The following is a 15,744-nucleotide window of genomic DNA, read 5'->3' as shown; positions in this document are numbered from 1 at the left end:
CTTCCCTACCCCCCGATCCACGGCTCTTAGAGCTGAGGCACTCATGTGAGGAGTCAGGGGATGTGAGCCCACCCATCTGGTGGGCCACAGAGCGAAATCAGTGTTAATGCATGAACATGCATGTCTCTATGATTTAGGTTAGAGCTTGTGAGGTAAGATTTGCATTGTGGGTGGAAGAGTTTTGAGGCATTGAATTAGATCCTTGTTACTCAGTAACCAGCTCTGGCCCCAGTTATCAGGAAATCTTTGGAGGGAGTAGTAATGTTCACAATAACCAGTTCTGTGCATAAAAATCGATTTAAGGGCATGATCAGTTTTGACCGCTGATTGCAAAAGAAAACAGCGGCCACAGATTTTCAACCACAAGGTTTCCTCTCTCAATTTAACAGTATAAATCATACCACCATAGATCAAATTTGGCCAGAAGAGGAACCTCTGTGTTTTGTTTTTTAAAAAAGATGCACATTTATATATTTGAAGGAAAGGGTAGCACATATAGATGGGGATTATGAGGAAGTCAAATACATTTGCCTTTTTATTCATGCATGTTGCTTCTTTGTTCTGAAATATAAGGAAGATAAGGTCCTCAGTGAAATGAACAAAGTTGTTTAATATAGAGTATAATAAACTTAGCTATCACTTCCAAACGAAAGTAAAGCAGTCCATCAAACCCTGAATACTTCGCCAGACACATCTGGTAAGATGAACTGAACAACAGCTTCTTTTCAAATTGTTAAGTATGCTGTTAGTCAATCTAAATCAGATAATTTTTAAAAATCCAAAACTCAAAACAAAATCCAAATCTAGTTCTTTGGGAATGCTTGTATAAACAAAAGCAACATCTAATTAACAATTAGTATACTTTTTATAAGGTGCAAAATAAGGAGCTATTTGGGAAAGCTAAGTTTTAATTTCTACCTAGCAGTCACTCTGAATACTTTATAGGTCAAATGTAACAATCACATTTGCTTCTACTGCCCATTTTCAGCAATACATTGTTCTCTCTGGAGGAGGCGGTTTGTGAAGTCAAAACACTGCAGTGGAAAATAGTGGCACTGAAGGTAGAAGCAAAAAAAGACAAACTTTTGAAACAGGACTTACTCAAATGAACTTTTAAAGCCGAGGTAGCCCATTAGGATTGGCCTTACATGAGGGCTCTGTGGAGCAGTGCAATTGAAAGTGAATCTCCTCAACAGCATCACACCCCGCAACATCCCCTTTACAAATGATGGATCCAGGCCTCCCACGATCTCCTTCCTTTTCCCAGACGAAGTGGTGGTGCTTCTCCTTTGCTGTGTGGAATGCCATCCTCCAGCCTCCAGCTGCTCGTCTTCAGAACACTTACAATTCATACAGTAGTTTAGCAGGCAGCATGGTCCCACTGCTTCACATTAATGTCAAATGCCAAACTTGGAACAGAGCTTTTTGGTATTTCCCCTCCCCTCCCCACCTTATAAACAAAACATGGCATTCAGTTTTCAGCTTACTCCTGTTCTGTAGCAATTTGTAATTAGCTTGAGACTTTACATAGGTGCAAACATTTCCATACATTGAGCCAAAGACTGCAGAGTGCAAACAAAAATTTTATCTGACTTACAGTAGCATCTGACTTAATAAGAAAACAAAAGGATTTGAACACATTGGATTCTAAATAACCAGACCAGTTCAGATGCTCCTTTTTGTTCATAGTGTTCCATCATTATTTTGTTTCTCCAGCAATTTTGGTGGCAGGGAGTATAATCACACTGCTAACGTTGGAATTATTTTAACATGCTTTGGGACATGGCATCGGAAGAAAGCTCATCTGACAGAATTAAATAAATACATTTCTGATATTTGTGGGGAAAATGACTATCGGAATTACAACAGTAGAATTTATCTTTTAAAAGGGGTTTTAATGAATTAACAGTTTTGATCTAAAATCTGGGAACTAACCTAATTTGGGGACAGGAACCTGTATTTCCAATGTGGCTGTGGGACATTTTTCTTTTTCCTGATCTCATATACAGTACCCAAACAAATAAAAACTTTCAGGATGTCTTACAGTATTTTTTCTTTCACTCAGCTTCTTAGAGCTGCAGCTTCAGTTACTATAATATACTCTACACACTTCAAAATTACATAGGAAATACCCAGAATAACTAAATAAATAAAAGGCTAAAGAAAACTGGAACAGTACTGCGTCTCCATCTGAGACGAAATCTTCTACTTCCAGCATCGCAGAGAAGGGCTAGGACAATTTTTTTTTTTTTCAAAAGATTTATATACAGGCTTGAATCCAGAAATTAAGGTTAAAAGCATAAATATTGATAATTTCAACTAAATTCAGAATGGTTTCAGAAAGATATGATACAACAATTTAGAATAAAAGAAAGCAGAAGAGCATCATATTTTGGTTTGCTTGAGATACATATAAGGTGCAACAACTTTTTCTCTTGAGGATGCTGTGGGACAAATGTTAGTGTAGATGGTATCTGCTGGCAGATTAAAGTACACACTATAGCAATATGATTTTCCAAAATAAAAAAGAACGAGAGAAATGAAATGAAAATGATAACAAGAGGTGGGGAGGAGAGCACTACATATTGGTCTGAAATATTTGTGCTAACAAATGTTGTTACCAGAAAATAACAACACTCCTCTCCAGCAGATTCAGGGCACGAGAAGCACAATTACTGAAATCAAGACTTAGAGAATCGACAAGGTGAGTCTAAGGAGCTATAAAGCTTTGCAGGATTTCTGCTACTCTCAGTGCCTAACCGCTTAAAATTAAGCATTTCTACAAAAGGTTTGTTTTAAAGTATCTGAAAACAGTCATCTCCAGTAAGTTGCCCTCCCACCCCCAACCCTGCCTAAGGGAAAAGCCACTGAAGTTTAGGAAAAGCAGATCAAGTAAGATATTAATCACATAGAAAAAAAGTAATCTTTTGTTTTGCTTTTTTTTTTTAAAAAAGGTCCCATGAATATACAGCAGTCTCTTAAGGAACTCTAGTGAAATGTAATTGGAGGACTGAAGGAGGGTGCTCTGGCAAAAATAGATCTATTCTAACGTGTTCTATAGAATAACAAGTTAGTACCATTGTCAAGGTGCATGTTCTGCACCATACAATTTTTGTTGTTGGTTTTTTGTTTTGGATTTTAGCTAATTATAATCTTCAAATCACTGCTAGCGAGTGGTCCAAAACTCCAACAGCCACCAACATCGGGACCCAGCAATTTCCAACATTCACTTTTTGTTTTGAAATTTAGAAAATATTAATAAAACAGTATCATAGTAAAAATATTATGCTAAAGTCTGGAACTGCTCACTTGATTTATTCCTACATGAATGCAGTTAAGCTGTAACTTCTGATTAACCTTTTACTAATTCCTTCTTCCTCCATCCCCACCAGGAATATCCATTTTTGAGTAATCATTCCGATGCTTTGCTACCCTCTTTACCTGCTTTGGAAAAAAAAAAAAAGAAGAAAAACCTCTATATTTTGTTTCAATCCTGTTAGTATGTTGTACATATGTTCCAGCACCGGAACTGAAGTAATATCTACAACCATGAGAAGCTAAACCTAGTATGAATAGAGTCATTTTTTGTATGGCTATTAAGTCAAATTACAATTAGAAAAAAAATCATTACAATTCAGTCAAGTATAAATAAGAAAGCTAGATAAAACCATGTAAACTGTCACCATTTAGAGATCTAATTCAAAAGCTTCAAACTCGAACTAGCACTGTCAAAAATCCGCCAGTATGAAAACCATTAAAAATTATTGCTGGAATCCAATAATTAAAATTTGGTAGTTTGTGCTGTGACGCAAGAGTGGGGAAATACTTTGTGCTATAGAACAAATACCCTGTAAAATCTGTAGCCTCAGACTAATTTTGATTTATCACTTTGCATCTGTTGCTAGGAAACAAGACACTGTGAACATCAGGTGGTTAAGTCAATATGTTGAATGTTCTAAGCCAGTTAATCCACTTGGCGCTGGCATATGTATCGTTGGTTTTATGTTCAAAAGCAACAAAACACAAAAAGGAAACAGAGACTTGCAGGTGGATCTATGACTGAGAGCCCCACTCTGGCCAGGCATACCTCCCTCATCATTGACTCAATACCTCCTACACAACACAGACTCAAAATGGCTCTAAAAACCTGCAGTGCCAATTAGGCTGTGCATAGCAATTGCAACCCGTCCAGTCAATCTGTGATGGATGTAAAAGGTCTGTAGTTCCAAGTCCACATGAAGTAAGTGTCTTCAATGTGTTTAGAATAGTGAAGTAATACTAAGGTCACTTCTGAATAATATTTTTGTCTTTTTTTTTGTTTGTAGGAACAATCCATTGGTCACCTAGACCCCTGTGTAAAAATAAAAGAATCCTCAAGGCATGAAAACATCAGTAATCTGTAATCTGCAGGACTCTTCCCCTGTCTGGGAAAATAATTTGCCACAATTTGCCTCAAGCAAATTCTTCTTGGTCACTCAAGGCTAAGAAAAAAATTCAGATTGTAAGAGTTGTAATTTTCTCTCTCTCTCTCTTTTTTTTTTTTTTTTTGCCAGCAAACTACCATTCTGGTGGCAAATATAAAAGTGCAGAATATATGGACCACGAGGCCGAGCATACACCACTAACAATGGTACATCTGCCTGCCCAGGCTGCTTGGGAGTCTCTGGAACAGGCTTTTTAATATTTATTCTACAATATAAATGTAGGTATAACCTATTATATAAACCATCTTAGAACTTAAATCTCCATGTACAAAAAAGACTAAGAATATCTAATAATAACTAGTGCAGTGCGTCAGTTTTTGTTTTTTTTGTTTTGTTTTGTTTTGAAAGAATAACTAGGTAATATATGAAACTAGTTTCACACTCTCTGGTTGGTAAAAGAGATGCTGGATGAGCTACAGTAAAGGCAGCCTTTTACCAAGTTACCACCTATTACCGTCAAAAGCCTTCAATAGAAAGCAAAGCTCCAGGACCATTCTGTTTCTGCTCAATATCAGACAGAGAACCTTACCCTCAAATATTCTGGGTTGTGAGAGAACAAAGTGGCCCAGGATGCTAACTTCTGCTTCAAGTGAATCTGGGCCATGTGGGGCAACAAGCACTTGTTTGCAGTCTATATTTTCCACCACTTGGACTCACTAGCATCCCTCGGTAAAGACAAGGCTAGGATAGTAGGTAAAGCACAATGTTTTACAATGAAAGGGCGCTTCACTGGTCAGCGCAGGAAATAAGTACAGGAGCCTGTGGCATTTCTTTTGGCTGTCCATCATGGGTGAGCGGAGTTGACCTCTGACCTCTGTAAAATAAAAGAAAACAGTCACTTATTCAGCATATGTTATTAGAGACAGGAGAGGACAATGAATAACAGATATGTTCCAATATCTTGTTTAACAGTTTCTGCTGTTACGTACGTCATTTGATGAAAACTGTTTTTGCTTTGGAGTTTTTTCTTTTCTGTCCCTTTCCTTATTTTTTTTCCCCTTCCTCCTTCCCATTCTGTCACCCTTCCCAAGATTTCATATCTGAATTCCCCTCATACAACTCAACAGCATACCCTCTGACCTCAAACAACTAACCACTTCCATTTGGAAGAGATGATATTTTAAGTACCAACAGATTTGGGGCAACTCTTTAAGAAGTGGGAAAATTGCGATCAAGGACTGGGGTTCTGGGACAATAACTTCCCTGTTGATCCATTGATATTAAAAATGACACATTCCTTTTCTTGACTTGCCTGAAGGGAAAGTTCTCCTATAGTAATTGGTAACCTTCAGGTAATTTAGTGATAATAAAAGCAATGAGTCTGGAAGAGAAACAGAGCTGGACTGTGACTCCAAAAAAAAAAAAACGTAATGAAGAAACAATAAACAATAAAACTCTCTGAACTCACATGCACATGGACAGAGAGTGTTTAGAGGAAGAAAACAAGTACTGATGCTGGATTTTAGATTTTAACAAAATCTACCCTAGTTGGGCCAAAATCAACATACATGGAGGGAGAACTCCAGACAGGACTAGAAAATTCATGGAAATTTCCATCATTTGGATAGAACCTATGCCAAACATAGCTGATTTTTCATTCAGCTTTTGTATAATTAGTAGTAAAAATACAATTTACTTCATGGTTATGAGAAAACTGTCCAAAATTCTTGGTAATTTCTACAGAGCTTCTCATTCTAAAAAGAGAGGACTGGGCACTTCCTTGACATTTTCCAACAGGCCTACCAATCCTAGAAAATGCACACTCGCTGCTCTGTAACCTACAATGGTCTGTAGTGCACAACACTGCACTGAAAATATGTGATGTATCACCAATGTTTTCATTGGGTTGACCTTTCAATATCGTATCTTCTTTAGAGTACACAACAAAAGGAGCTATTTCAAGATTTAGCTTATATGTGCTCTATAACTATACTCAAGTTTCTCTTGATGCACAGAAAAGAAAAATAATGTAGACAAATGACAACATTTGGGGGTTTCAGAATGAAATGATCACTTAATAGCCCAAGATATTTAGGATTTTAGCAAAGCAAAACATTTTAGAATCAAACCTCTGGATTAAGCTATTCACATGTGGATGTTATAGATACCACCTGTTCAATATGTTCAGCTCTTTGTTCAAGAAAGATGAAATTAAAATGCTACTTTTTACTTTTAAGATATTAAAAGATCCAAAAGAATTTTAATAAGTATTAAAAAAGGAAAAGAAACAAAAGTAAAAGATGAAAAGTGCAATGTAAAAAAAGATGGTAAGAAGGAGAGAGAAATTGGGGTGAAAGCCCAGCTAAATCAATGGAAAAAGGAAAGAAGTCAGAATTACAGTGGGACAGGACGATGTGCTGCAACTGATGATTCCAGCTCCCAGAGGAAGGGTCAGGTGAGATTCTTCACGATTTTCTCTGACATGACTGAAGGTTTCCTTTGGCAGTACGCAAGATATGGAGTTCAAATCTTGACTTGGGCACAAATTGGCTGTGTGCTCTTGGCAAGTTAATTAACAGTCATTAAAATGGGAATAAAAAGGCCCACTTGGGAGGGCTAATTTAACTTCTAGTAAATAAACTGGTCTCTTCACAAAGGTTTGCTCCAATTCTCTATTTTGTGCATTTTGTAACACTGTCTAAGTTAGGTTTCTGAACCTAATGTTAGATTTTTTCACGGCATGGGTGCAGGTAATATATTTCCACCCCTAACTCCGAGGGCCACCCTTTAAACTATGAACTGAGTTGATGCTGAAGTAATGCTTAATTCATTGGTATGCAACCCAGGTTCAATTACAGTAAGCCTACAGGTAGAAGCCTGGTGGGTAGATCTGCTTTAACAGGTAAGGGCTCAAGTTACAGCTAAGACTCTCCAGGGTGATCTGTCCTTCTAGCTATTAAGAACGCTAACCATTTATTAGGTTGATGGTAAAATTCTAGTAATCATTACTGTTCTTTCTAATGGAAGGTTAAAAAAAATAGAAAGAACCTTTACTCACATTATTTTTCTATACCTGCTATCTAACTTAGGCAGTCATACTTCAGAGACTACCTCATTTATTCATTCGCCCACTCATTTATTCACTTATCAATTGTTGTAACAGGAACTCAGCAAGCTGGTAACACAGAGAATAAAACCACTGTTTTGCTTTCAAAACATACTGAAAGTAGACAGAAGCATCGACAAATCAATACATCCCAATGTGGTCTGAGAGAGGTGTGAGTACAGCACACAGGAGCAACAAGAAACACACAGCCTAGGGCATCAGGAGGACTGAGAGAAGAGGACCGGGGACTAGGGTGGGGAGGAGGAGAGCAGTTGACTTGATCAGAGGATGTACAAGGCAAGAGCTTGGCATCTCTGGAAAGGGGTAAGTGATTCCACATAACTGCAGGGTAGAGAGTGTGGAGGGTGGGGACAATGAGATTGGAAGGGTTTGCTGTGGCTTTCTGCTAATGCAAATTGGGAAACATGGAGGGCTGGTTAACAGAGCAAATGTGACCATGTTTAGAATGCAGGCAGCAGCCAAGATGCTTATGTGGTAGCCTTTTCCCACCCCTGAATTATTATCCCCCTCTCAATTCTTAAAGATTCCCTCTTATTTCCACAATTCACAGAGACACTTAATAACATTCAGGCAGATATTTTAAGTTCTCACTGAATGTGTATGTGTTTGTCCTCTATTTTTTTTTTTTTCTTTTTTTTAGACAGGTGTTTTGCTCTTTTTGCCCAGGCTGGAGTGCAATGGCATGATCTTGGCTCACCACAACCTCTGCCTCCCAGGTTCAAGCAATTCTGCCTCAGCCTCCCAAGTAGCTGGGATTACAGGCATGCACCACCACGCCTGGCTAATTGTTTCGTATTTTTAGTAGAGATGGGGTTTCTCCATGTTGGTCAGGCTGGTCTTGAACTCCTGACCTCAGGTGATCCGCCCGCCACGGCGTCCTAAAGTGCTGGAATTTACAGGCGTGAGCCACCAAGCCTGGCCTGTCCTCTATTCTTGACTGCACAACTCCATGAGTGGAGAAGTATCTGTGCATTGTCTCCCTCAGAGACCTTAGTGTATTTTAACAATGTCTGTCAGCATTCACTTGCTATTAGGAACTTGCAGTGTACACATAAAAAGGAATTTGACTTCTTGGAAATATCTAGAGGCTATTTGCGAGGAAGTACTCAAACTGTAATATGACAGATAAATAGTAAGAAGCAAACCAAGCTCACGTCAGGGACTCCAGGTTTATCTGGATGTGAAAAAGGAGCGTGGGGCCTACAGCTGGCTACACCAGCTGCACTGGGTTGCAAGCTCTTTTGTAATGAAGACTGAAAGTCTAAGAAAGCAGCTCATCCATGGGTAATCCACTTTGAATAGGAATATAAAATACCTGAATTTACAATAGGCTTTTTTGCCTTCCCAAAGGATCCATTAAGTAGCAGAATACCCAATTATACACTTAGAACTTAATATACTTTCTGTGGGGCTTCACTGAGTTCAAAAGGTTTTCACATCTATGATCTTGTCTGATGCTTACAACTTCGTAATTCTTTGGGGATATCATTATGCTCAATGTAAAGTGAGAAACTAAAGTCCAGAGAAAAAAGTTACTTTGTAGGAAATCACAGAAGAGTTGAAGAAAAATCCAGGCCTCTGGCTGCCATGAGTCAGATCCCAAGATGCTCTTTCCCCTGAACTGCACTGTCTTCTGATGGCTGGTGATGGCACCAACACCATCACCAATAAGGAGCGTTCCACACACCAGCACTGGGATGCTTGAGTTACCCCACACAGCATCTCTATGAAATGTGTGCCACCTGCCCCTGCTTTTTTAGAGGAAAAAAACAAGCATAGAGAGGTTAATAATCTTGGTCAAGATCTTTTGGTTTGCAGGTGATGGAGCTATTACTCAAACCTCAGTCTGCAATGAGACTCCAAAGCTCACTGGTCAGATAATACTGCTTCCCTGCTCTCAGGTTTTTTATGGAAATGAAGTTTAGCCACAGGATAATATATTCAAAATAAAATACTTGGCAGACTATATTCCCTGGTACTTTCCCACACTGCTAATTAGCATATATACTTTGGTAATACTCATATAACCAGTAGTGCTCTTGAACCAAGTTTGAACCCCAATGCCCTGTAAAAAATGTCACAAACCACATCAAAGAGGTTGATCTGGTTTCCATGTTGCTTTCTCCTTCCATGTTCCACGACTAACCTGTGCACATTTTCCATGGCTGCCACTTCAGCCAGTGCAGCAAGGCTAAAGAACGCAGACACGGCAGGCATTTCTGGAGTACTGCTCCGCGTCTCCTCGACCTCGGTGTTATGTGAGGATTCGTCATTGCAGTCTGTCTCAGTTGCTTTAGGGAGACTCCTCTGCAGTTGTTCCTTTGGTTTGTCATCTGTAACAAAAGAGAAATCCATCATGAGAGGATCACTCTGTTCTCTCCAGAGAAGAGACACAGAAAACGCTATGCCGGTCAACGTGAAAAGAGCTAACGTTCTCTACTGTTCACTTTTGCTATCCATCGAATATTAAGGCTTTTACAGAATCTCTTCTCCTCGGTAACAAAGCTCTTTTATTAAGCTCAATTGCAACTATGGACGGCACTGTGCCCTGAGGCTGAGCTGAAGAGAAGCTGTGTTTTATCTGAGGTCAAAGAATGGGTCAGCCTTGGAGTGAGAAGGAAAAATGAGCCTCGGCTAAAATAAAACCCAAGGGACTTCTGTAGAGGGGCCTGTAGATGCTGTAAAAGAGCCCTTAAAAACCCAACTGACTAAACATTTCTCATGAACCTGTAGCATGCCCTACTATGGCAACCTGGACATTGGGTATGCTGTGATACCGACACTTAGGATGGCCTATACATCACATTAACCAGTTCTAATGAGAGCCCAAGTTGTTATTTTGCTTAAAGATCTACTGGAGAGAAGACAAAACCCTCTGGTATTTACAAAGAAGTGGATGAAATGTTGTGCAAGGATGCCTGCTACAAATGAGTATACTCTTTATTATGTAGCCATTATAGAGAAGGGGAATTTTTATCATAGTTTAAAAATATTGTAAATATAGAAAATGACCGATAAAAGCTTTAAACATTATCTGTTAGGACACAAAAGTGGTATGGTACTTTTCTATGTAAACGGGAGTGTTTCTCATATTTTTTCACTCCTCCTCCAAGTGAAACAAATGAGGATATAACAATCTACAAAATGAAAGTCACAAAACAGAACTCACATTGGACAGAAAAGGAGGGAGGGGCCTGCTGGGCTAAACATCAAGACATCTAGTTTTTAGTCCTCATTCTACTTCTATTGTATTGAATGTACTCAAACAAAAAATTCCACCTCTTTGATTTTTTCCTCTTATATGACAGGGCAAAATCAGGGCCTTTAATCTACTCTGTTTCTAACAATCTGTATATTCAAAACACAAAAAAGTACATAGGATTCATGAACTGTCCTCTAAGCAAACAGTTCACCCCTATTAACACCTAGATTAACCCAAATCACATAAAATAAAACTGGAAGTACTGAGAGGCAGAAAGGCAACAGCCAAGGCCACTAGTACCTAGCTCGTATAGCACTCCAAGATTTTGGGGCTGGGGGGGGGGTCTCAGTATCATTCATTGGCCACACCCCTTACCTTAGGTTCCTCAGGTCATGTCATTCTACTGCCAAAGATGCTACCAGGAACAGCAACAGACCACAGGCCATGATTGAGAATGGAGAAATTCACCAGTTGGTTGAATTAAATCAGAAAACTCAAGAAATCCAGAAGCATTCTCAGGCTCCCTGCATGGTCTGAACCAGTTATATAGGAAGTGGATGTTGGATGCATCTTAAACTTAATCTACTGGTTTGAATGCCTGGTAATCTGGCTTGTAGTGACCCGAATAGCAGATCATGGTGAAATACTGATTCATCTAGTATCTTTAAAAGTCTAGGATCTCCTGGAATTAAGACTGCTTTGTGCACATTGAGAAAGATAAAGGGAAGATGACAGTCCTAAAAGCTACCTTTCTTTTCTAGGAATTCAGATATGCTCTTGGAAAACTAGCTATGATTTTAAACATGGAATAAAACATGTTTGGAGGTCTGTAGAAAGGTGCAGAATAGACTCATTTTTCAGCAGGAACCACAGTTGCTTACAGTCATTTGCTGACATGGTGATCCCCTGCTTGCTCTGGTTATCTCTATCTAAAGCAGGCTTGTCCAACCCATGGCCTGAAGGCTGCATGTGGCCTGGGACAGCTTTGAATGCAGCCCAACACAAATTTGTAAACTTTCTTAAAACATTCTGAGATTTTTTCAAGTTTTTGTTGTTGTTGTTGTTGTTGTTGTTGTTTTGAGACAGAGTCTCACTCTGTCGCCCAGGCTGGAGTGCAGTGGTGCGATCTCAGCTCACTGTAACCTCCGACCACAGGTTCACACCATTCTCCTGCCTCAGCCTCCCGAGTAGCTGGGACTACAGGTGCACGTCACCATGCCCAGCTAATTTTTCGTATTTTTAGTAGAGATAGGGTTTCACCGTGTTAGCTAGTATAGTCTCGATGTCCTGACCTTGTGATCCACCCGCCTCGGCCTCCCAAAGTGTTGGGATTACAGGCGTGAGCCACTGCGCCTGACCTGTTTTTTGTTTGTTTGTTTGTGTAGCTCATTGGCTATTGTTAGTGTATTTTATTTGTGGCCCAAGATAATCCTTCTTCCAATGTGGTCCAGGGAAGCCAAAAAATTGGACGCCTCTGGTCTAAAGCTCTCTCTTCTTACCCAAAGTACCTCCTGCTGGTGATACCCGGCCATCTGCTGTCCTGACAAGGTGTGTAATCTTGGTTTTCCTTGCTTTTCTCTTTTGGCTGCCCACCAAAGGTTCTTGCATTGTTGTTGGCTCTGGAGTGTTGAAAATGGATGGGATATTTTTAACCTTATGAACAGGCTCCGTGGTGTTTCTGTCTTCTGAAAATATGGCTGAAATAGGAAATACCATGCATAGTTATGCACAAAAACAGAAGGCACCAACATTGCTCTTAGAAGGAAACATGTCTAAATTTCTGACCCATCTGAATGGAGAATTTACACTCAGAGTTTTCAAAGTACTGATGGAAAAAACGAAATAAAACATTGCCCGTAACTTGTTTACTACCAATTAATATTTGCTTTGATAAATTAAATGCAGTGAATTAAGATACCCCCTCTTTTTTACATTTTCTAAGTCTTTGGATGTTGCACATTGGTGGGGACGATAATTTAGGTAAATCTGAGTAAATTATGTCCTCACAGACCCCAAGTCCTAGTTGTGATCAGGGTCCCTATCTGAGAGATCCTTTTGGCCAGTTGGCCTGGAGAGGCTGGTGAAAGAAATTTCTTTCTTCAGAGGACATTACAATTAAATATGTACTTCTTAAATTTATATTTTTGGTTGGGACATTTGCTTCCACGCACCAGGTTGAATTGATCAGAAAAGAAATTGAGGCCTGACTCTGTTTCATGTAGACTGACTGTGCAGTAAGGACAGGACAAATATTGTTGAAGCCAGCATGCCAAGGAAAGAAACTCTCTTTCATTCACTGAATTCTAAAACAAGGAATACACTTAGATAATTTAATGAAGTTCCACATGTCATCCTGGCTCGTGGAGGGGCTAGTTTTAGGTATTCTAATTGTAACCCCAATAAATCATTTGACAGCACACTCCTATATTCTGAGTCACTCTGTCAAGAGCAAGGAAGACACCTGTACCACAGACTTCTCCTGGTTTACACAGACTGGGGATGCTTGTGTCTTTTCTTATATACTCATGTTCTTGGCAGTTTGTCCCCTCCTGACCTTAACTTAAAAGTAAGAAAAGATGTGTAGCTGTGAGTTTAGTAAGTGTTTAGGGGTATAACATAGTTGAGTTTTATGATTGGGACTTTAAAGAAATTCCAGTGACCCAAGGGCTTTTAAGCAGAGAAAAGAAGCACTTTCATAATTTTTAACTATCCAATTTCTTAGGATAGACATAGAAGTCATTTTTGACAAAGAAAAGGAGAATGTGGGTCAGAAAACTAATGTCAGACATGACAAGCCCTAAGCAAGCTAAATCTAGAGGAGGCATATCTGAAGGTAGACATTGGCAATAAAGCAATATATATATATATACACACGCATATATATGTGTGTATATATATATTTGGAAGAAAAACTAAAATAAGAAGAAAAAAACTAGAGCAAGAATGACTCAGGGTGTGAAAATATGAACTTGTTGGTATAAACACTTGCACAGCCCTCATTTAAAATGTTTAATCTAGGTGTTTAATGGATTTAGGTACATCCTCAAGAAAGAAGGCTACGAATTAGTAAGATTTTTTTTTTGTCCTGGATATCATGACACCTTGTCTTTAAAATATGTTTCAAAAGAAGGGCTGATTCCAGACTTCACATTCCTAAACAAGTGGGAAATAATTTCAATTACATCAAAAGAAAGTATGTAAAGCAGAAATCACACCATCATTTGTGGTTTGGCCTTACCTCAATATTGCATAACAGATGGCTGTGTGGAGACAGGCTTAAGATAACAGTTGTTTTAAAAAACTACTTGGCAATGCTCCCAAACACCTTTTCAAGTAAGTAATCAAAAGTCAAAAAAAATACTCCTTTTAGATTGCATATCTATTCCTAGGTCAAACAGATCTACCTCGATGGTGAATTAATTTATTCAGTTATGATACTTAGTCTTAGAATATTTATACTTTGATATTTAGCTTAACATAGGCCAGTGGTGGTACATATTTTAAGATTTGTTTTTTTTTTTTTTGTTTAAACGTCAATAAAAGTTTCCAGCAAAATAAAAAATAATTTGCTTAGAAACACTCCAAAGAAGTTGCACGATTCTATTTTAGCCTTAAAATTCAAAGCCTCCTTTAAGTATAAAGAAGCCCAAAATCTGAATTTACAATGAGCATTAAATAACATCTACTGCACATTCACAAGCTTCAAGATTTCTAATTTCTTATCCAGATCCAACAGCTGTCCCTTCTGATTACAGGAGTCTTGTTCACCTCTCCAATAGAATCACTACATTGTGGATGGACATTCCAGAAAGAACATTAACCTCTTCCCTTTTCTACTTCCCCTTCCCAGGAAAGTATAGAACATGTAGAAATAAGGTTATATAGTGAGGTTCCAAAGATGGAAAGGTGCATCGTATCTTACATCAGAACTGCCTGCAGAAAGAAGAACCAAGGAGGTAAATGAAAAGGCACGGATAGCAGAAAAAGGCCAAGTCGGCTGGGAAAGATGACTTACTTTTCACACAGAGACCATGGGGTAATGGAAGTAACAGTCACAGAGAGACCAGAATTCTACTCCTGACTTTTAAATTTACTAACTGCAGTCCGACTGACTATGAGCCTCTGTTTCTTCATCCAGAGATGGAGGTTGGACTATATTAGCTTTAAAGGAGCCATCTAGCCCTAAAATAATTTTGCTACATAGGCTACAATCAGAAATCTGGCCAGAGGCAACAACAAGAAGCTACCAGTCAGCTCCAGAGTCACAGGCTGGGAAACGGTACTCCCATGACTAGCACTGTTTTTGTTTGTTTGGTGAGCCTTCAAATGGTTTCATTTCTACTTAATGGTTGTTCCTTTTCTAGTTTGTTCCAGATGAATTGGTAAAAACACAGTAAGAAGCGTAAGGCACAGCTGCAAAAGGGTTGATTGCAAATGGAGGTACATTTTCTGCCTAAAACCAGACTGCGACTAGGGAAAGCTCAGAAACCAGCAGGCAAAGAGTCTGGGGGCCCAAAGCAGACCAGCAATACTCAAGTCCCAAGGGTCAGTATATTGGAGGAAAGCAAAGGAGTGAATCAGACTGCAGACCAAGTGAAAGAGGCAAAAAAAAAAAAAAAAAAAAGAGACTATGTCAGAAGTTCTCATAAGTTCCCAAGGGTTAACCCCAGCACATACTGTCTTGTTTGGTAGTTTAGACCGAGGACAGCCTTCAGGAATAGCCCTCAGGGAGAACCTTCCCCTAAGACAGAAGAATTAGGGAAGGCAGATGGGACTGTGTCCAAGAAGCAGTTTTCTGGAACAAAACAGTAGATCTGAGCCCAACGACACTGGCAAAGCAAACCAAAGCTTGGTGGTGAGGGACATGAGATGAAAACAGTTCTGAGAGGGAAACAAGCACAAAAGCTGAGTACAAAGATAGCAAGCCAGTTCCCCCTGACAACTCCCAACCTAATGGAAATGTAAGAAAAGAAAGGCTTTGTGGCTCCAAA

At 39.1% G+C, this 15,744-nt stretch overlaps 1 protein-coding gene across 13 annotated transcripts in view; it reads right to left on the bottom strand.

The window, feature by feature from the left end:
* Nucleotides 1-451: 451 nt before the first annotated feature.
* Nucleotides 452-15,744, bottom strand: part of BBX (BBX high mobility group box domain containing) — a 273,350-nt gene continuing 258,057 nt past the window's right edge. For 11 of the 13 annotated variants that reach the window (XM_017870840.1, XM_017870851.1, XM_017870846.1 and 8 more), the window contains 3 exons: nucleotides 12,253-12,450; nucleotides 9,698-9,884; nucleotides 452-5,298 (listed from right to left, as the gene is read on the bottom strand). In XM_017870840.1, coding sequence (XP_017726329.1) covers nucleotides 5,211-5,298; nucleotides 9,698-9,884; nucleotides 12,253-12,450 — 473 coding nt within the window. In that variant the 3' untranslated portion in view covers nucleotides 452-5,210. The remainder of the gene's footprint in view (nucleotides 5,299-9,697; nucleotides 9,885-12,252; nucleotides 12,451-15,744) is intronic. The other 2 variants (XM_017870850.1, XM_017870854.1) reach the window with 1 other exon arrangement.

The sequence above is a fragment of the Rhinopithecus bieti genome, unplaced genomic scaffold, assembly GCF_001698545.2.
Source record: "Rhinopithecus bieti isolate Rb0 unplaced genomic scaffold, ASM169854v2 scaffold_5478, whole genome shotgun sequence".
Classification (NCBI taxonomy): Eukaryota; Metazoa; Chordata; class Mammalia; order Primates; family Cercopithecidae; genus Rhinopithecus; species Rhinopithecus bieti.
Note: the sequence above shows the minus strand (reverse complement) of the source record. Positions and strands in the feature narration are given on the sequence as shown.